This window comes from Coregonus lavaretus (genome assembly GCF_964263955.1).
Source record: "Coregonus lavaretus genome assembly, chromosome: 7".
Lineage (NCBI taxonomy): Eukaryota > Metazoa > Chordata > Actinopteri > Salmoniformes > Salmonidae > Coregonus > Coregonus lavaretus.
Window position 1 is genome coordinate 46103605 of NC_139994.1, and position 22336 is coordinate 46125940.

The following is a 22336-nucleotide window of genomic DNA, read 5'->3' on the forward strand; positions in this document are numbered from 1 at the left end:
GTTGTGGGATAAAGTAATCCTTCTACCCCTCCCTTACCCCAACCCCCCCCCCCCCCCCCCCCCCCCCAAAAAAAAAAAAAAAAGATTTTAAAATGTGTAAGTCGCTCTGGATAAGAGCGTCTGCTAAATGACGAAAATGTGATGATTTGGCCACGAACACAAATTAAATTCACCTGAGGCTGTGTGAGATGAGATCACTGAGAGCAGGTCCTATGAGGGTCATGGCTAGAAGGGATCCAGCTTTTGTCAATTTAACGTCAAAAGTTTTAGCTAACCCTAACCCTTTTCCTAACCTTAACCTAATTATCCTAACCTGCTGCATAAGTTATCCTAACCTGCTACGAAAGTTATCCTAACCTGCTAAGTAAAGTCAAATCTGACGTTAATTTGACAAAAGCTGGATCCCTTCTAGCCATGATGACCCTGGACAAGAGTGTGTGAGTGATTTCCATAGTTTTTCCTTCTGTGTGTCCATGTAATAGTATGAATATAAAACGTTAAAAACTTCGGCTGTGAGTGAAGGAAAAAAAATCTGCCTCAAAGACAATTCATGGAAAAATTTATATTTTTGGCACAAATGTGATAATTTACAATGGGAATTGTCTTTCTGGGCTCGGCGTCAGTTAAACTGCAGTACCGCCAGTCTTCTCTACAGTGTTGCCAACTCCTCATTAAGGAAAATCACCACATTTGCATAATTGGCCATGTGCATGTAATTGTGATGGACGATGTAGAAGAGAGGAATAACCTTGTGGGAGAGACAAAAAGTGAGTAAAAAACACCCTACATTGACATCCCGCCCTGAATGTAAGCCAGGGCGGGATCAGCCAGCGGCGGCTTCCCGCATGCGCAATTCATTTGCAGTCTGGATACGGAGAGTTGAACATCTCCTGCTCTGACTGCAGCTGGGAGAGACTGCTGCCCGAGGACTGGGCCGCCTGTGAGTGCTTTGGGACGGGGGTGGGGCCCACGGCACGGCACGGCACGGCACGGCACGGCACGGCACGGCACGGCACGGCACGGCACGGCACGGCAGCACCCGCTGCTCGTTGAGAAGAGTAAGAACGATACGTGCTTTCACATCAGAGTCTCCAATAACACCAGAAAAAGTTGCTAGATTTGTCGCTAGTCGCTTTTAAAAAAATGTGTCGCTAGAGGGGTCTGAAAACTCGCTAAATATAGCGACAAAGTCGCTAAGTTGGCAACACTGGTTCCAGTCTGGAAGCACACTTTTGACTGCACCTACAGTATTGCTTCGGTACTGCAGTTTAACTGAATCACGGCCGAGAAAGACAATTCCCATTGAAGGCCCCAAAGATAATTCAAATTTGAACATTCCGAATAAGACACTTTAATCATCACCTTTTTTTTAAACATCAATCACAGCTGAAGATATTAACATTTTATATTCATGCATTGACGTCATGACCCCAGCTAGCCAGGGGAAGTGCTGGTTGGCTTGTTCAGTTGTCCACATGCTCAGAGTTCCTGGAGCATGTTTGCTCAATATTGCAGTCTGTCCAGTGCGCTAGTGTGCAGGTGGAGTAATCCCAGTCAGAAAGATGGCAGTAATCATGAAACGGCGTATGCGAATGTGAGTATATTACGTTGAAAACAAAAAGTTGGCTATCTTGGAGGCAGTCTAGTCAGAGATATTATAATGAGCCAGATATTTCCCCGGATGTATAAGTGTGAAGCATTCCATTGGTGTTCCCACTCACTACTGTGGGAAATTATTATCTTATATTTTAGATGTGCTGTTAGCTTAATAAGAAAGCATTAATGATTAAACATAATAGGTTTGTACTGTACTGATATAGATTGTTTAATATAACAAGCTGTGATTAATGTGGGGAACCGTTAGGGGGTAGGCTGAGATAAGACTTGTGACTCACACATACTGCCTCTTTGTTTAACCGCCTGATAAGTTGCGTCAATTCAAATCTGGTATTGGGAACAAAAGAGGTCAATACACGTCTTCTAAAATAGACTAGTATTTTAATTAATGCAAAACACTTCAATGGTAAATATGATGTTCGCATATACGGGTCCACTGAAAAACCACGCAGGGCAGACAGAGAACTGGTATATTGTTATAAGTTCTTCTTTAAATACTCTGACAGAGATAGTTCCCGCTCCCTGCTGGCCTATCAGAGTAGAGACTGAGCGTGGTTTAGACTTACTCAGCCTATCGTTGGCGCACAGGCTGGTCCCAGCCCCTTGGCGCTTCACTGTTGCCAGGTGTCTAGTTGTTTTGCAACTTGTCCAGAGAGTCAGCAACCTCAGACATCTTTGTAGCAGAACACATGTCCTTGAGCATTTTAACAAAGAGGCAGTGTGTGTGTGTATGTGAGAATCACAAGTCTGTCTCGGCCTACCCCCTAATGGTTCCCCACATTAATCACAGCTTGTTATGTTAAACAATCTGTATCAGTACAGCACAAATCTATTATGTTTAATCATTAATGTATTCTTTCTAAGCTAACAGCACATCTAAAATATAAGAGAATAATTTCCCACACGCCCAAGGACATGTGTACATAGAGCACAGTTAGAGTGGAAAAGTACTGAAATCTGAAGAACAGGAAACTATGTCTGAGGTTGCTGACTCGAGACAAGTTGTAAAGATAACAACTAATGCCTGACAACAGTGGAGCGCCAAGGGTCTGGGACCAGCCTGAGCGCCAGCGATAGGCTGGGTAAGTTTAAACCACGCCTAGCCTCTATTCTGACAGGCCCAGCAGGGAGCGGGAACTATCTCTGTCAGAGTATTTAAAGAAGAACTTATAACAAAAGCTCAGTTCTCTGTCTGCCCAGCGTGGTGTTTCAGTGAGGCCGTATACGAACTCTCATACTTACCATTTAAACATTTGCATTAATAAAATACTAGTCTATTTTAGAAGACGTGTATTGACCTCTTTTTGTTCCTATACCAGATTTGAATTGACGCAACTTGACACTACCAAATATGGTAATGAGAGGAAGCCCAGTGGCCGGCAGTGGTAGAAGATAGAGGGAGATGGATTTTGTCCGACATTATGAAAATGTCCTCATCGATTAAACATTTGATCTCAATACAGTTCTGTTCCCAAAACTAGAATCTGTTACGAACAGTGGGTAAAGTTTTGTAGATTTTACCCTTTGCTAAAAAAAACACGTTGTTTAGAAGGAGTGCAAGGGCAACTTCATATATTGCACACACGCACTTCACAGAGTAGGCATTCCATAATGGAAATATGCAAATACATGCTAGAACAGGATCTCGCTAGCTCGTATTTGGCTCTGCCACCCGCCTTGCTTGTTTTGCCCACTATGACTCATTTGTTCCTATTAGAAATGACAGGCTGTGGTCTGTCTGTTATAAAAATATTTTGTAATCTGGTTCTAATTATACATCAGTGCACCTGGCTCACACCCATGAGTCAACCCGGTTCCAAATGGAATGCAGCAACTTTCAGCCGGTGCGAAACAAGCCTACACGGACGCCCGGGAGAGATTAATCAAACCCTCTCATTAGTTACACTCCGAGTTGGGAGCGCTTGAACAATAATTCCAACTTGATGAAAAAAACATGATAAAATACTGAAATGTACATTTAGATCAGTGACAATCAAGGTTGAAACGTTCAAAAAGTTCAAATGCATAATTCTCTTTATTAACACAATTCCAATAGTTACCTCATTACACTTAGTTATCAACATTGCACATTTCATTTGGTTACAGGATAAGTAACCTATTTATTAGCGTTGAAATATATACTCGGTATTAAAAGAATAGCTAGATTAGATCCCATGGCTACATGATATCATATGAACAATAATAAAGGAAATAACTGGAACAGATGCTTTACAAAGCATTCAGTCAGTGCACACACACACGGTGAGGCAAAAAGCGAAATCTCTAAATCCAGTGTCATATGAGTTGTCAGGTGATTTTCTGTGTGCCTAAAAAACTGCGCTGAGGAATGTTTAGATGCCTAAACTAGTTGTAAACACGTGTCCAAGATCATAGGCCTACTACTTTACAATCCAGTAAAAGTTATACATACAAATTATTTGTAAGTAAAAGCTTCACGTGCTGCATAGTTGCCCGAATTGTGGAATACAATCAAAGTTTGAAACAAGTTATCACAAGGCAGTTTCTCCTTTTCGTTTAAAGAGGAACATTATGAAAGTTGGGAAAGTCCTTGTTAGGTTTATGTAAAAAAAAAGAAAAAGGAGATCTTAAACAGTAGAGGGGGGCCGTGAGTCGCATAAGACACGTTGCATTGTGGGAGTTGTAGTTTTTTATATATTGCCATTAGCATCCTGCAGCTCCTCCCTGATAGCATTCAGCTCCACCAGGCCCTCATACAGCACCTGAGCTACCTGCCTAATCTTAAACACCACCTCTTTCTTAAACCCTTTCTTCAGCTCACGGGAGTCCTTGGTGAAGTATTTATCCATTCCTTTGAAGAGGCCCCTGAGGGCCACAGCAGCTCCTTCTGTTACCTCTGTGGCCCTCAACACTGGTCTATCCACTAGGCTGACCATGTGAACGGCCCTGCGGACCTCCCAGTCTCCAGAGTAGTGCTGGGTTCCCCTCCGGAGGAGAGGATGCCCCCTGAGTCTATACAGCCCCTGGCACACAAACCTCAAGATCTTCACCAACTCCTCCATCCTCGCCTCATAATCCTCCAGAACCACCTCCACTTTCTTCCTGTCCTGCATGTTGTTCACGTTGTCCGAGATGGTCGCCGAGGCCGACGTGATCCCGCCGGCCGCTGCCACTCCGACGCCCACAGCCGTGATGATGAGCGAGGCGCCAAAGGTGAAGGGGGCGAGGGCCAGGCCGACGATGGCTGCGCCGCCCCCAACGGCGGCAGTGGTGCCGCCGGTGATGTTGCCGATCTTGGCCTTCTTATGGAAGGAGGTGATGTCGTCGGCAAGGGCGTGGAGCTTGATGACGTACTGCCAGAGGACCTCGGCACGCTCCGTGAACACCTTGTTGAAGACACTCAGGCCGCGGTGCACCTTCTCTGCCAGTAGGGTGAACGACCTTGAGAGAGAGAGAGGCAGAAAAAAACAAGTATTTACACATCAGCAATGTTTCAAGAGTGACTACTGATTACTATGGCTTATGTTGTTATCAGCACACAGAGGACATACCTGGTCTCATCGTCCTTCACCGTCTTGTCTTCATCATCTGACGGCAGCTCATCCCATTCTGAGACAAGACAATCTCCAGATTACAAACTGTGTGCACACACACGTGTATGTGTACGCACGTGTATGTGTGCATGTGTGTATGACTCACGTTCCACAGTGTTCCACCACTCCATCAAGCTGTCAGTGTCCTGTGAGACAACAGAGCAACACTGATATAATCTCTGGACTTGCTTTCACACAGTCACATTTTCAAACTATTACCATTGAAATAGGGCAAATGGTGATTTGTGAGTGACATTTGACTCTTCAAATACTGACCCCCTCTTCCTCCTCCTCATCCTCCAGACCTTCTGCAAGCTGTTCGTCAATCTGAGCAGAACGCCACTCAGCCTGCAAGAGAGCGGTAGAGGGAGAGAAAGAGAGGGGGCGAAAAGGGAGAGAATGAGAAAGAGAGAGAGGGGACAATGTGAGAAAGAAGTGAGAGAGGGTGTAGGAGAGATTATTGTTCATTGAGTTTTAATCTCTTTGCTGTGCATACCTTACTATCATTATAAAGGGATAGTCTGCATTGCCTTTTATGAGAACCATGGCCTTTGTCAGCTTTCTCTCCCTCTCCCTCTTTGAGGCCTATTTCTCCTGAGGAGTTAAAATCCCTCTTACAGTATGCAGCAGATCCGGTTCAGTTACATGACTGAAGGGAATGTGCCACTCAATTGCCCTAAGGCCCTGGAATGACTGATAGAAGAGAGAGAGAGAGAGAGAGAACCCAGCCAGGTCCATACCATAGTTGTTAACAACAACATGGGCATGTGGCTTTTTTAATGCTATTATGTTAGTCATACAAGACTCATCCTCTATAATTTGGCAACTACCCATGGTATTCTAAGTTCAGTCGTTTCAGGTCTGTCTCCAAAACAGGACAATGAGTCGGCACAAATGTACACGTTGGGCGTGTGTTCTTGTGTGTGTACCTCTGCAGCCTCTGAAAAGTAGTAGTCACTAGATGTAGCTCCTGGTGGGTACTCAGTCATCCCTCCATCTCTCACTTTATTCTGAGAGAGAGAGAGAAACAGACACTAACATCAGTAAACATACGGAAGTAACACCACACACACACACACACACAATTACCTTAGCTCCTTTGCGATGCTTATGAGGGGCTTTAAATTTGAATGATTTCTTCTGTAAAGGAAAGATGGGATATAGATTAATAAATGGGTTAAATCACAGAGTTAATGAAGAAAAGATGGATATAAAGTAGTAGTACCGGTTTGCAGTCTTCTATATCATCCTGTTCATCATCTTCTCCATTCCCTCCTGCTGAGAAGAGATCTGACCTCCTCTGAGAAGTGCCATCATCCAGAAAGCCCTCCTGGAAAACATACCACAGGAATAAGTCAACACTAACACTAGCAACATGTAAAGTATGCACAAAAGACATATCTTTGGACCAATAGAAATGCCCTCACATGGGATGCTCGTCGAGGTGTGTAGCGCTCTGAACCAATCTGTGACTTTTCATGTAGAAATGTTTCCTAGAATAAAGGAATGAAAGCAGACTTAAAAATACAGATGTTCTTTATAGGCCAATAATGGCAATGTACATCTGTTAAAATAGAAATATAAAAAAGGTTCTAATAAACAGACCATCCACTCAGAAGGCCTACACAAACATAATTACCTGGATTGGGTTTGACTTCCGCCGACTTGCAAGTCGGTTCTTAAATTTCGAAGGTTTCTTCTGTTGAAGAGAGAGGACATTCAGAGCATGAGTGGAATCCATCCAAAGTTTAAGAAGAGAAGGTTCGACGGTATAATGGAAAAGAGAAGTACCGGTTTCCAGTCTTCCATCTCGTTCTGTTCATCTTCCATCTGTCCTGCATAGAAGAGATCTGCTCCCTTCTGAGGCACATCACTGTCCAGAAAGCCCTCCTGGACAAAAACAAGAGACATGTATTGAGTCCCAACTTCTAAAGTATCTAACTTGTAAATAGACGGTGCATCCAAATTTGCTCAAATGGAAAACTAAAATAATAATAAGTGAACCTCTGATCTCCTTTGTGGGGAGTACTGTTGTGTACTACTAATCTGTGGATTCTCCTCGGCACTCTGTAAGAATGAAAAAGAATGCACTAACATTCACAACTTGACCATCTTGTTCTATAAAGAAAACGGTCTTACCCAAAAATAGAAACAAAGCACAACCACACAGAAACCTTACCCCAGATTTCCGACGATTCATATGTAGGACTTTTAATTTGAACGGTTTCTTCTGTAGAAGTAAAACAATGCTTATCATGTCATTAGGTTAAATAAAATGCAGCCAGTGGAAGTGAGGGATGTGAAAGAAAGAGAGAAGTACCGGTTTGCAGTCTTCCATCACATTCTGTTGATATTCTTCTACCTCTCCTGCCGAGAAGAAACATGCCCCCTTCTCAGGTAAGTAATCATCCAAAAAGCTCTGCTGAAAGAAAAACATGAAATAAATTAGACATTTATGCTGTCATGTTACATTTTCTTTGTACATTGAACAGCATGTACAGCATAGAATAATTTGAGTTGGCACAAATACAAATACAACTACACAGACAATTAGGACACAGACACAACCTTGGGGTGTGACTGAGGGACGTAGCCTTTCACTTCTTCTGTTTCCTCAAAAATATTAACCTACAAAAGAATAAAGAAATGTTGAAACACTAAAATATGACTGTACATAGTACTGTGTACATAGAGTTCATGCATAGAAACTCGCAGTACCTTGGACTCCTTGCGGGGTGTATAACCATTGGCACCTTTAAGTTCAACAAGAGGTTTCTCCTAAGAAACACATTACCACAAACACTCATGATTACTGCATATGGGCAAAAGGAAAAAAAGTGTATAGAAACGAATATATTGTGTTTGTCACAAGTATTTTCACACACAGTATATACATACATGAAGCGTCTTTGAGCCTCTGCGAGGTGTGTATCCACGAGCGCCTGTTGGTTCATCCTGGGAACTCTACAATAAAACATTCTTAGCATTAACATTTAATAATTGCATGAATACAAAAGCATGTGCATTTAGCCTCCTGTACACGTTTCCCTCCTTACCTTTTCGAGGCAGATTGCGAACCCTCTCTGAGGCACAAACTTAATTTTGACCCGTTTACTTTTTTCCTGTTAAAAAAAAAAAAGATTGTTTCAATCTTTTTCAAAACAAAACTCATACGATATAGTTGTCAATTTCCTAAAAGTGATAAGCATGAGAAAAAACATACAAATGCACTCGTCCCATCACGTTCTTCTGCCTCCTCTTCAGAGTTCTCATCCAAACCCACGGGCTGTTAAACAACAAACCATATGTGGTGTTCCACAGGGATCAGTGTTAAGACCAGCACTTTTGTCAAAAAACTCGAAATATAAAGAAGATAGGTACCTGTTTGCAGTCTTCCATCCCATTCCGTTCTTCATCTTCATTCTCCCCTGCAGATATGAAACCTGCTTTCTTCTGAGGAAAGTCATCATCTAGCAAGCCCTCCTGGAAAACGCACCACAGGAATATGTCAATTCAGATTTTGTACACCAATATATTGCTCTTTTTGTTTACAAACACACAGATATAAAAAATTATACCTTAGCTCTATGTTGAGGCGAATGTAGGCCTGAAGCTTTTTCAAGACGTTCAGCTGAAAATCGATCCTAAAAATAAAAAATAAATGTTATTCTAACAAATTGTTATATTATTTAAACACCCCTTCCCTAAATTATATATTCAAATTATACCTTAGATCCTCTGCGATGCACAAGGGGCATTTTGAATTTGAATGATTTCTTCTGTTGAGGGGAAAGGAAGTTTAAACACTTACGATACTAAATGAATGAAAGTTGCACAACAAACAGACTTTCAAAACGAACTGGTTAAAAATATGAAATACCGGCTTGCCGTGCTCCATGTAATTCTCCTTATCTTCGTAATCTGCAGAGAAGACATCTACCCCTTTCTTTGGGAAGTCTTCAAAGCCCTCCTGGACAACACATTAAAGTAATGAATACTGTATTAAACATCTTAATTCATTACAATCTTTACACAGGAAGACACTCACCTTTGACCGCCGACGGAGACTATTGCTCTCTCCATCCTTGGATTCAGAAAATCTATCCTAAACCAAAAAATGACACATTAAACATTGACAATAAGAATTTCCATATAGCTACATACACAATCACACATACAATTAATTAAAGATAACACAGTCCTCACCTTTGATCCTTGACGTAGTGTGCCGCTGTCACGATCCTTCAGGTCTTCAGAATATTTATCCTATAGAATAAAAACATGTTTATTGACTACAGCAGCATAACATATCTACATAATTCATAAAAAGTTTGATTTACCTTTGACCCTCTTCTGGAAAGAAAGGATACCCTGAACTTTTTCTGAAATAAAAAAAGAAAACGTCTAAAAAGTTTCAAACAAAACAAAGGGATATAAATGTAGAAAGAAATCAGAAACTTAACTACAAAAACAAATACAAAAACAGAGAGTAAGACATACGGTTTTCCCACGTTTTGCAGGGCCATTCTCTTCCAGTTCTTCTTCTACACTCCCCCCATCAGAGTCTGCTGCCACCTGAGATAGGAGAGCGAGAGATAGGAGAGAGGATGTGTGAGGAACAGAAATACCATCCACCTTTACTCCTGCAGTATCAACTGACCATCACTAAGCACAAATTTCAGTAAAAACTGATGTGATGACTTTACCTTCATTGACTCCCTCCTAAGCCTCAGCTTGCCAGACTGATGGGGGAAAAAAGATACATCAAACAGTTATTAACTAACTTTTAGGCTAGTCAATGTAAAATAGATTTATGTTAAATAAAATATATAGTAATATAGGTAGGAGTGTGGCAAGGAGTTGATCATTTAATGCAAACAATGAACATGTAGAAAAGCCATTATATTAGTATGTTTCTTACAGGTTTCCAGTCAGGATTGAGCTCAGGACTGTCTTCAGGCCAATCCTCCACACACCTCTCCTGTTTTGGGTTTCACAAAGTTACCCGAGTTCAGTACACACAGCAATAAGACAGTCAAAGATAAAAGTTCAACACTCATTCTGTCCAAGTGGTGCCCCTCTTGTTGATACCTGGCCAGTCAGAAGAATGTTCTCGAAGACCTCCTCCTCTGATTTGTTGTCCTGTAAAACCAGAACGTTATTCTCAGATCAACAACGGAGAGAGAGATAACAATGTTCATATACTACACCGTCTTGTCTACTGAAAGTTGTAGAACAGTTCCGTCATTTAACTGCTGTTCAACGTATTGTGGTGTCCTTACAAGACTTGGTAGCTTGGGCTGTCTTTTTCGAGGAGCTGGTTTGGGAGGGCTGTTGGAGGTCTTCACCTGAGAGTTCACAACATGTCACTCTTTGCAATGAAGGAAGAAGAGGTCACATGGATATCAAAGACTGTACGAAGATGTGAGGAAAAATACTTGTAAGTTACCTGGGGGGAACCATTTAAAGCCTGCGTGGGGGACAGGGATCTGGCCTGAAGGGTACCATGTTTCAAAGCAGTATGGTTGGGTCGGAGAACATCATGTTTGGTTCCGTGAGGGGTCATCAGGAAGATGTCATACTGTTTATCAGAGGGTGTTGCAAGGTTGAAAGCCTGCGTGTTGGAGAGTGATGCATTGAAGAGCTCAGCAGTCTTCTCAAAATCTGACCCTGAGAAGATGTCTGTTTTCTGCCCTGATGAAGTCTGGAATAAAGGTGTGGACTGTTTGACTGTAGACCGAGTACTGAAAGAGGCACCCTGAAAGATGTCATTGGGCGAGGAATGGAAAATGTCCCATGTCCTGGAAGGCAGAGGTTGAAAGATGTCTGGTGTCACATTGGAGGAGGGAGTTTGGAAAGAGTCATTTGACCTAGTAGGCGTGGCTTGAATGAGATTGGGCGTGTCAGAAGGAGTGGATTGGAAGTGGTCCTTTTGAATGGACAAAGGGGTTCGGAATAGGTCATCTCCCTTGGTGGGAGGAACTTGGAATAGGTCATGATCCTTAGTTGGAGGAGCTTGGAATTGGTCATCTCCCTTGGTGGGTGGAGTTTGGAATAGGTCCTCTCCCTTGTTGGGAGGAGCATTGAATAAGTAATCTCCATTTGTAGGTGGCACTTGGAAGAAGTCATCTCCCTTGGTAGGAGGGGCTTGGAATATGTCTGCCGTTTTTGAGGGCGGAGCTTTGAATAGGTAATCTCCCTTGGTGGGTAGCGCTTGGAATAGGTTATCTCCATTTGTAGGTGGCACTTGAAAGAAGTCATCTCCCTTGGTAGGAGGGGCTTGGAATATGTCTGCCGTTTTTGAGGGCGGAGCTTTGAATAGGTAATCTCCCTTTGTGTGCGGAGCATTGAAAAGATCATCTCCCTTGGTGGGTGGAGCATTGAATAGGTACTCTCCCTTGGTGGGAGGAACTTGGAATGGGTCTGGTGTTTTTGACGGCAGAGTTTTGAATAGGTCCTGTTGGTTTGAAGGAGTTTTCCAAAGCTCCAGTCTTTCAGAAGTTGTGACAAATAAAGGACTATGGCTCAAATTTGTTGGTGTGTTTTGAGTTAGGGGTGTTGTTTTGAAGAGATCCGGTGACCGTCTTTCAGACATGGTTTTGAAAATATATGTCTGCTGATCAGATGGTGTGGTCTGAAGGTTGTTGTCCGTCTGTTTTTTGTCAGGTTTGATGTCCTCTGTTGTGCTCTGAAACTCAGGCGGAGGAGCAAAGATGGTGGCTAAACTCTGCTGACGTAGAACCTCTGAATCCTGATTCTCAGTGTCCCCGTCAATAGTCACACTGCTCGATTCCTGCGGGTTAAAAAGACCAACACCAGACTCATCATGTAGGCAAATGAACACATAAGTCAAACAAAACAGTCATTATCAATATTTTTGTACATATGTGTCATACCACCATACAAATGGTAGGTTAGAGACCTAGTGAAAATGCAATGTCACTGATAAAGACTTACTTTCATATAAGAGAATAATGGATTATCTTTTGACAAGCTGCGATTGATTCCATTCTGAGAGAGAGAGAGAGATTTAAACGTAAAATAGGGTAACAAATAAATGGGAATTGATGAGAAACATTTACCATTAACAGTTGCCCCATAATGCAGTCTAACCTGCTTCAGGTGAGTGTCATTGATGGAGCAATCTCTGGATTCTGAAGTGGAGGGGATAGGAGTCTGAAAGAGAATGTATGTGCAGGGGGGCTAGGGTCAGTCTGTTATATCTGGTGTAATTTTCCTGTCTTATCTGGTGTCCTGTGTGAATTTAAGTATGCTCCCTCTAATTCTCTCTCTCTCTCTCCCAGAGGACCTGAGCCCTAGGACAATGCCTCAGGACTACCTGGCCTGATGACTCCTGGCTGTCCCCAGTCTACCTGGTGCTGTTCTGCCTGCAGCTATGGAACCATAACCTGTTCGCCAAACTACCTTGTCCCGGACCTGCTGTTTCCGCCTCTCTCTCTCTCTACCTCTGAATGCTCGGCTATGAAAAGCCAACTTACATTTACTCCTGAGGTACTGAACTGTTGCAGCCTCTACAACCACTGATCATTATTTGACCCTGCTGGTCATCTATGAATGTTTTGAATCTTGAAGAACAATCTGGCCCTAATGGCCATGTACTCTTATAATCTCCACCTGGCACAGCCAGAAGAGGACTGGCCACCCCTCAGCGCCTGGTTCCTCTCTAGGTTCAGACCTTTCTAGGGAGTTTTTCCTAGCCACCGTGCTTCTACATCTGCATTGCTTGCTGTTTGGGGTTTTAGGCTGGGTTTCTGTATAAGCACTTTGTGACATCTGCTGATGTAAACAGGGCTTTATAAATACATTTGATTTAGATTTGAGCTTGTGTGTGTGTGTGTGTGTGTGTGTCAGTGTCGTTTACCCTGTATGGTTTGTGGAAGGGACTTTGGGAGACTCTCCTCAACATCCCCTGTAGTCTCATGATACTCTGAAAGAATTTTAAAACAAATATTAAATGACTCCATGAATGAATGCCTATAGCTACTATATGTATTGTTTTCTTGCTTGTCTATACTCTAAGGGTATACAGTGCTTGCTTGTCTACAGTGGATAATTAACCTTGTGTTGTGTACGAAAATGGTAAGCAAAACTACACCAGACAACCTAAGAAGGACTGTACAAATTCCACATATTTTTTAGTATCAGGTGGGTTAATTTCTCAGGCTGTTTTGCAATATTCTTAAACGGCATCCAGAATACCTGACATAACAAGGAACATAATTTCTCAATCAACTGCCCTGAAAGAATTTCAGACACAATGCCATGCCAACACAGTTCCTGAACTACAGCTAATGAGAAAAAAATAGCTCTCTATATAATAAGCATACACATACTGTAGGGCCTACTACTGTACTTTGTTGGTAACAACCTGACAACATGCTTTGCACATTAAGTTCAGTTCAAGGTTTAAAATAGGCCTAGTCAAGATGCTTTCATTTAGGGCATAGTATTGAACAAAAGCATCTCAAGTTCATCTTTAGAACCATGATCCGTGCTATGGTTCTAACGATAAACTTAGCATCAAGATGCTTTTGGGAAACCTGGCCCAGAATCTTACTCACCGGTCTTCTCTCCCCCAAAAACCCCTCCACCGGCTCACGCTGTTCCCCTTCCCTCTCCTCCTCTTTATCCTGACAGAGAAAGAAGTACAAACCAAAGCACAATGGAGTTTGATCTTCTTGTTACAAAAGTAAAATGTTGGATGTTCAACTCTTATTGAACTGAAATCTTATTGATCTGAAATAATATTTTAGAATTATTCAAGAGTTTAAAGAGTTGTGATTTGACACAAACGAATGTGTCGGTAATATTTCCATGGTAGGCCTATTACTTGTCAAGAAAACTGTTAAATTAGTTTGATCTTACCATGGTTGTTGTGTTGATATCCGATTCTGTAAGCTATCGTTTGCACTAAACGAAAGGTTGTACTGGAATAAATTCACTAGTTGCCAAACTAGTATTTCCAACTGCGCTACTTGGCAAAACAGTCTACGCTGCATGCGCTGGTGATTGGATGATTGATGGACAGCGATTGATTTCGTCCCCTCGTCGCTCTGTAGAACCAATGGAACGGTCACAAAGTGAAACCCCCCTCTAGACCTACCCGCGCATGGCGAGCTGAATTGCTAAATCAAGCGCACCTATTAATTGCTGGTCAAATCTTGCTGGTGATGGTGTTGTTATGGACCGGACGTCCCTCCCCTTCAAATTTTCATCCCAGCGCTAAAATGCGGCCCGACCAGTTGTTCTCGCCTCAAGGAGGAAGTGCAGTCAATGACGCGCAGGTATCACAATTCCAGTGTGTCAGAAGTTTACATACACTAAGTTGATTGTGCCTTTAAACAGCTTGGAAAATTTCAGAAAATGATGTCACGGCTTTAGAAGCTTCTGATAGGCTAATTGACATCATTTGAGTCAATTGGAGGTGTATCTGTGGATGTATTTCAAGGCCTACCTTCAAACTCAGTGCCTCTTTGCTTGACATCATGGGAAAATCAAAAGAAATCAGCCAAGACCTCAGAAAAAAATTGGGAGCAATTTCCAAATGCCTGAAGGTACCACATTCATCTGTACAAACAATAGTACTCAAGTATAAACACCATGGGACCACGTAGCCGTTATACCACTCAGGAAGGAGACGCATTCTGTCACCTAGAGATGAATGTACTTTGGTGCGAAAAGTGCAAATCAATCCCAGAACAACAGCAAAGGACCTTGTGAAGATGCTGGCGGAAACAGGTACAAAAATATCTATATCCACAGTAAAATGAGTCCTATATCGACATAACCTGAAAGGCTGCTCAACAAGGAAGAAGCCACTGCTCCACAACCGCCATAAAAAAGCCAGACTACGGTGCTGTGGGGCTGCTTTGCTGCAGGAGGGACTGGTGCACTTCACAAAATAGATGGCATCATGAGGAAGGAAAATTATGTGGATATATTGAAGCAACATCTCAAGACATCAGTCAGGAAGTTAAAGCTTGGTCGCAAATGGGTCTTCCAAATGGACAATGACACCAAGCATACTTCCAAAGTTGTGGCAAAATGGCTTAAGGACAACAAAGTGAAGGTATTGGAGTGGCCATCACAAAGCCCTGACCTCCATCCTATAGAAAATGTGTGGGCAGAACTGAAAAAGCGTGTGTGAGCAAGGAGGCCTACAAACTTGACTCAGTTACACCAGCTCTGTCAGGAGGAATGGGCCAAAATTCACCCAACTTATTGTGGGAAGCTTGTGGAAGGCTACCCGACACGTTTGACCCAAGTTAAACAATTTAAAGGCAATGCTACCAAATACTAATTGAGTGTATGTAAACTTCTGACCCACTGGGAATGTGATGAAAGAAATAAAAGCTGAAATAGATCATTCTCTCTACTATTATTCTGGCATTTCACATTCTTAAAATAAAGTGTTGATCCTAACTGACCTAAGACAGGGAATTTTTACTAGGATTAAATGTCAGGAATTGTGAAAAACTGAGTTTAAATGTATTTGGCTAAGGTGTATGTAAACTTCTGACTTCAACTGTACATACTGCATAGATGTCCTTCCTACCATTGAGTCATATTTTTTTAACTTCATGGGGAGGTTTCACAGTCCCAGATCTGCAGTACCAGTCAAAAGTTTGGACACACCTACTCATTCCAGGGTTTTTCTTTATTTTTACTATTTTCTACATTGTAGAATAATAGTGAAGACATCAAAACTATGAAATGACACATAGTGTAAAACAAAGCAAAATATATTTTATATGAGATTCTTCAAAGTTGCCACCCTTTGCCTTGATGACAGCTTTGCACACTCTTTGCACATTCTCTTTGATGTTATGTGGCTATTTTGCTTCCACTGGTCCTGGGGCCCTTGTTAAGGTCAACGGCATCGTGAACTTTACCAAGTACCAGGACATTTTATCCAAAAACCAGATTGCCTCTGCTAGGAGGCTGACACTTGAGGCAGACAAAATATATCAATGATCTGGAAAGATTCTGTATGGCAGAATGGTCTAAGATCCCTCCCAACGTGTTCTGAAATCTCATAAAACATTTTAGAAAAAGTCTGTGTTGGAGTTTTGAAAACAAGGCTGACAATGATTTTGCCCCCTATCTTTTTTTACTTTTTATTTTTACTTGTTAAACAAAATATATTTCTCTGAGCAATTGTATTAATATAAAATAATATAATGTCCCTTTCTTTTTTGCATACAATATACTGTATCTCAGTATTTGTATTATTTATTTTATACAGTCTTTTTTGCTAATCTTTATCAAGGGTGCCAATAATTATGGACCTAGCTGTATCTATTTCAAAGTATTTTGAATACATATGAGTACATACAGTACATTCGGAAAGTATTCAGACCCCTTTCCTTTTTCCACATTTTGTTTACGTTACAGCCTTATTCTAAAATTGATGACATTACATTTTTTCCTCATCAATCTACACACAATACCGCATAATGACAAAGCAAAAACAGATTTTCAGAAATTTTTGCAAATCTATTAAAAATAAAAACCAGAAATACCTTAAATACATTACATAAGTATTCAGACCCTTTGCTATGAGACTCGAAAATGAGCTCAGGTGCATCCTGTTAACATTGATCATCCTTGAGATTTTCTACAACTTGATTGGAGTCCACCTGTGGTAAATTCGATTGATTGGACATAATTTGGAAAGGAACACACCTGTGTAAATAAGGCCCCACAGTTGACAGTGCATGTCAGAGCAAAAATCAAGCCATGAGGTCGAAGGAATTTTCCGTAGAGCACCAAGACAGGATTGTGTCGAGGCACAGATCTGGGGAATGGTACCAAAATATTTCTGCAGCATTGAAGGTCCCCAAGAACACAGTGGCCTCCATCATTCTTAAATGGAAGAAGTTTGGAATCACCAAGACTCTTCCTATAGCTGGCCGCCCGGCTAAACTGAGCAATCGGGGGAGAAGGGCCTTGGTCAGGGAGGTGACCAAGAACCCGATGGTCACTCTGATAGAGCTCCAGAGTTCCTCTGTGGAGATGGGAGAACCTTCCAGAAGGACAACCATCTCTGCAGCACTCCACCAATCAGGCCTTTATTGTAGAGTGGCCAGACGGAAGCCACTCTTCAGTAAAAGGCATATGACAGCCCGTTTGGAGTTTGCCAAAAGGCACCTAAAGGACTCTCAGGCCATGAGAAACAAGGTTCTCTGGTCTGATGAAACCAAGATTGAACTCTTTGCCCTAATGCCAAGCGTCATGTCTGGAGGAAACCTGGGACCATCCCTACAGTGAAGCATGGCGGTGGCAACATCATGCTGTGGGGATGTTTTTCAGCGGCAGGGACTGGAAGACTAGTCAGGATCAAGGGAAAGATGAATGGAGCAAAGCACAGAGAGATCCTTGATGAAAACCTGCTTCAGAGCGCTCAGGACCTCAGACTGGGGCGAAGGTTCACCTTCCAACAGGACAACGACCCTAAGCACACAGCCAAGACAACGCAGGAGTGGCTTCGGGACAAGTCTCTGAATGTCCTTGTGTGGCCCAGCCAGAGCCCGGACTTGAACCTGATCTAACATATCTAGAGAGACCTGAAAATAGCAGTGCAGCGACGCTCCCCATCCAACTGACAGAGCTTGAGAGGATCTGCAGAGAAGAATGGAAGAAACTCCCCAAATACAGTTGTGCCAAGCTTGTAGCATCATACCCAAGAAGACTCGAGGCTGTAATCACTGCCAAAGGTGCTTCAACAAAGTACTGAGTAAAGGGTCTGAATACTTATGTAAATATAATATTTCCGTTTTTTATTTTGTATACATTTGCAAACGGTTTTTGCTTTGTCATTATGGAGTATTGTGTATAGATTTATGAGGGGGGAAAAATAATTTAATCCATTTTAGAATAAGGCTGTGACGTAACAAAATGTGGAAAAAGTCAAGGGGTCTGAATACTTTCCGAATACACTGTATATGTTGTAATTGTAAGGGATCGGGGGTTGGCAGGGTCTAGACAGAGTCTGACACTTCCCCGATCTACAGAGAGGTGGAGTCATCAGACTCGATCTGTTTCACCTGAGTTCTGAGCACACCTGTCAGTAATTAGTGTAGGATTTAAGGTGTGCTCAGAAGCTCAGTCGGCGCGAGGTATTGTTCCATTGTGACTTGCTAAGCGTTTTGTTCCGAGAGAGAGAGAGATTGTTGTTTTTGATTACCCGTGTATCCGACCTGTGCCTTGTTGTTTGACTCCCCGAATTGCTTAATCCTCTGCTTGTCTACCCAGTGATTACGTCCTCTGATCCTGTGCCTGTGCCCTCGACTACGACTAAGCCCGCTCCATTGGTACCTCTGCCTGTCTATGCCTGGCCCGGTTTTGACCACAGCCCGCCCGACCACGATTAAGCTATTCCCTTGTCTGTACTCTAATAAAGCATCGCTATTCTGCGATTGGATCTTACCACTCTGTCCGAGTATTCATTACAGAATACCTCGCCAATACCATGGATCCAGCGGAATTACAGAGGCGATGGGAGATACAGGAGAAACGGATGGATGAACTCCTACAGCTACTCAACGCTGGTGCAGCTGAAGGCATCACCCCGAGCACGGTCAGTCCTCGTCATGCACCTCCGATTTCTCTACCTACAAGGTATGACGGGGAACCTGGCAAATGTCAGGGGTTTTTACTCCAGACGTCCCTGTATATGTCTATACTATGTTTTCCGATGACCGTAGCAGGGTGGATTTCATGATTTCTCTGCTAACGGGAAGAGCACTGGATTGGGCTACTGCGCTTTGGGCAGCTGAGGTCCCCGAGTTGAATGCGGAAGTTCAGTTCAAGAGACTGTTTCTAGAGGTGTTCGACCACCCAGTATCTGGGCGTAGTGTGGGAGACCAACTATGCGAACTTCAGCAGGGCCGTCGCACAGTAGCCGACTACGCTTTAGAGTTCCGTACTATAGCAGCCGGTAGCGGATGGAGCGAGACTGCTTTGCTCACAGTTTTCCGAAGAGGGCTGCGCAAAGACGTACAGACTGAGTTGGCTTGTCGAGGAGATATCACTGCGCTACATGAGTTTATCAAAATAGCCATCTCTATTGATAATCTTATAGTGCAACACAAGGCATCCACAGTCCGGGAGTCCTCGATCACTGGTCCTATGCAATCGACAGAGCGGAGGAGAGAATCTGAGGAGGAACCTATGCAACTGGGACGGTCACCTCTACAAGGTTCGGTGAGACAACAACGTCGGCAAGACGGACTATGCCTGTATTGTGGTCAGTCGGGTCATTTCGTTCGCCAATGTCCGGTACGACCTAACCGTACACCAGGATATCGCCTCGGAACTGCCAAACCGGTGAGTGAGAATCAAGTTTTGAACATTACATCGAAACAAATGTATGTGCCAGTTACCTTATCTGTCGGAGAGAAAGTGCGCAGGTTGGAAGGACTTATTGATTCCGGAGCGGCTGCCAGCTTTCTGGATATGGGTCTTGCTGAGGAGTTGGGAGTTCAACTTATCCCAATTCAACCTCCCCTGCGAGTCAATGCGCTAGACGGTGAGCCCATGGGCACTGGGTTCATTACGCACCGTACAGAGGTAATCAAGTTACAAGTGGGCTCCATACACCAGGAGAACATCTTTTTTTTCGTCATCTCCGCTCCACGGGAGCCACTAGTTCTCGGCCACCCCTGGCTCGTCCTCCATGATCCGGTCATCTCCTGGAAATCTGGCGATATCACAGCTTGGAGTGAGGTATGTAGGGCAGAGTGCCTCAATTTACCGTGCAAAATGTCTACTGTGGAGGATGCGCAGGGTGCGGTGTCTACTGTGGTCCCTACAGAATACCAGGATTACGCGCAGGTGTTCTCCAAGGAGAGGGCTACCGTGTTACCACCTCATCGGGCCTGGGACTGCGGGATTGATCTGCTATCCGGAGCTACACCTCCTCGTGGAAGAATCTACCCGTTGTCACAGCCGGAACGAGAAGCGATGAGCCAGTATATTGATGAGGCGCTACAGCAAGGGGCCATTCGCCCATCGACGTCTCCCGCCGCATCCAGTTTTTTCTTTGTGAAGAAAAAGGATGGCGGACTGCGTCCTTGTATAGACTATCGAGGGTTGAACGATATTACCATCAAAAATCGTTACCCTCTTCCTTTGATTCCAGCAGCCCTTGAACAGGTGGGACAGGCCTCCATGTACAGTAAACTGGACCTCAGGAGTGCGTACAATCTGGTGCGTATTAGAGAGGGGGATGAATGGAAGACCGCCTTCATCACACATCGAGGACACTACGAATATTGTGTCATGCCCTATGGACTTACCAACGCGCCCTCAGTATTCCAGGCATTCATGAAGGACATTTTCAGGGACATGATTGATCGATTTGTTATAGTGTACATTGATGACATCCTAATATATTCTAACTCTCTGAGTGAACATGTGTCCCATGTACGACAGGTTCTGGATCGGCTCCTACAACATTCTCTGTTCGTGAAGGCAGAAAAGAGTGAATTCCATGTCACTACGATTTCCTTCCTTGGGGCCATACTCACTCCCGACGGGGTTAAACTGGATGAATCCAAGGTGCAAGCGGTACAAGACTGGCCTCAACCCCAGACGGTGAAGGAGCTCCAGAGGTTCTTAGGGTTTGCCAATTACTATAGACGGTTTGTGCGTAATTTCAGCACAACCGCAGCGCCCGTGTCAGCGATGACCAGCTACAAGGGTCGCGGTCTGAACTGGACGGAGGGGGCAGTGCGTGCGTTTGAGACGTTGAAACAACGCTTTACCACCGCTCCTATTCTATGTCAGCCGGACCCTACCTTACCGTTTATCGTGGAAGTGGACGCTTCGGAGGTTGGAGTTGGAGCCGTGTTATCCCAACGCCAAGGTGAGCCGCCTAAATCACGACCCTGTGCTCTCTTTTCAAGGAAACTGAATTCTGCCGAGCAGAACTATGACGTGGGTAATCGGGAATTACTGGCGGTGAAGTTAGCACTGGAGGAGTGGAGACATTGGTTGGAGGGAGCAGAGCATCCGTTCCAAGTGCTCACGGACCACCGCAACATGGAGTATCTTCACAGTGCCAAACGACTGAACTCCCGACAGGCAAGGTGGTCTTTATTCTTCAACCGTTTCCGATTCACTGTCTCTTATATCCCCGGATCCAAGAATGGTAAGGCGGACGCGCTTTCCCGACGGTTCGAGCGCACGGAAAGACCCGTGGAGCCAGAACCTATTCTCCCCATGAGTTACCGTGCTGGTCCGGTGAGGTGGGCTATTGATGACACGATTCAGGAGAGCTTACAAGCGGAACCAGCCCCTCCAGAAACCCCGGGGTCTAAGGTGTTTGTGCCAGCTCCTCTTCGACCTCAACTGATGGAATGGTGCCACACGTCGCTGGGATCTGGTCATCCCGGAATCACTCGAACTACACGACTCATCAGCCGAAAATACTGGTGGGATTCAATCAATCAATTTTATTTTATATAGCCCTTCGTACATCAGCTAATATCTCAAAGTGCTGTACAGAAACCCAGCCTAAAACCCCAAACAGCTAGTAATGCAGGTGTAGAAGCACGGTGGCTAGGAAAAACTCCCTAGAAAGGCCAAAACCTAGGAAGAAACCTAGAGAGGAACCAGGCTATGAGGGGTGGCCAGTCCTCTTCTGGCTGTGCCGGGTGGAGATTATAACAGAACCATGCCAAGATGTTCAAAAATGTTCATAAGTGACAAGCATGGTCAAATAATAATCAGGAATAAATCTCAGTTGGCTTTTCATAGCCGATCATGAAGAGTTGAAAACAGCAGGTCTGGGACAGGTAGGGGTTCCATAACCGCAGGCAGAACAGTTGAAACTGGAATAGCAGCAAGGCCAGGCGGACTGGGGACAGCAAGGAGTCACCACGGCCGGTAGTCCCGACGTATGGTCCTAGGGCTCAGGTCTCTCAGTTGGCTTTTCATAGCCGATCATTAAGAGTTGAAAACAGCAGGTCTGGGACAGGTAGGGGTTTCGTAACCGCAGGCAGAACAGTTGAAACTGGAATAGCAGCAAGGCCAGGCGGACTGGGGACAGCAAGGTGTCAGGAGGATTCCCTCACAGATGACGTCAGAGACTATGTCTTATCCTGTCCAGTATGTGCTCAGTC

General features: G+C 43.8%; 1 protein-coding gene across 1 annotated transcript in view; it reads right to left on the reverse strand.

Annotated features, from left to right (window-relative positions):
• The window catches only part of LOC311132540 (uncharacterized protein), a gene marked incomplete at its 5' end in the record, with an annotated part of 42226 nt that extends 21666 nt beyond the window's left edge, over positions 1–20560 (reverse strand). The window contains 19 exons of the mRNA XM_084165807.1: positions 4298–5037; positions 5148–5205; positions 5296–5335; positions 5466–5537; positions 6415–6519; positions 6981–7079; positions 7510–7611; positions 7908–7967; positions 8571–8672; positions 9070–9159; positions 9396–9455; positions 9690–9764; positions 9896–9931; positions 10281–10331; positions 10639–10990; positions 11771–11982; positions 12303–12365; positions 13772–13840; positions 20510–20560. Of these exons, the coding sequence (XP_084021933.1) occupies positions 4298–5037; positions 5148–5205; positions 5296–5335; positions 5466–5537; positions 6415–6519; positions 6981–7079; positions 7510–7611; positions 7908–7967; positions 8571–8672; positions 9070–9159; positions 9396–9455; positions 9690–9764; positions 9896–9931; positions 10281–10331; positions 10639–10990; positions 11771–11982; positions 12303–12365; positions 13772–13840; positions 20510–20560 (2437 nt within the window). The remainder of the gene's footprint in view (positions 1–4297; positions 5038–5147; positions 5206–5295; positions 5336–5465; positions 5538–6414; positions 6520–6980; positions 7080–7509; positions 7612–7907; positions 7968–8570; positions 8673–9069; positions 9160–9395; positions 9456–9689; positions 9765–9895; positions 9932–10280; positions 10332–10638; positions 10991–11770; positions 11983–12302; positions 12366–13771; positions 13841–20509) is intronic.
• Positions 20561–22336: the final 1776 nt, after the last annotated feature.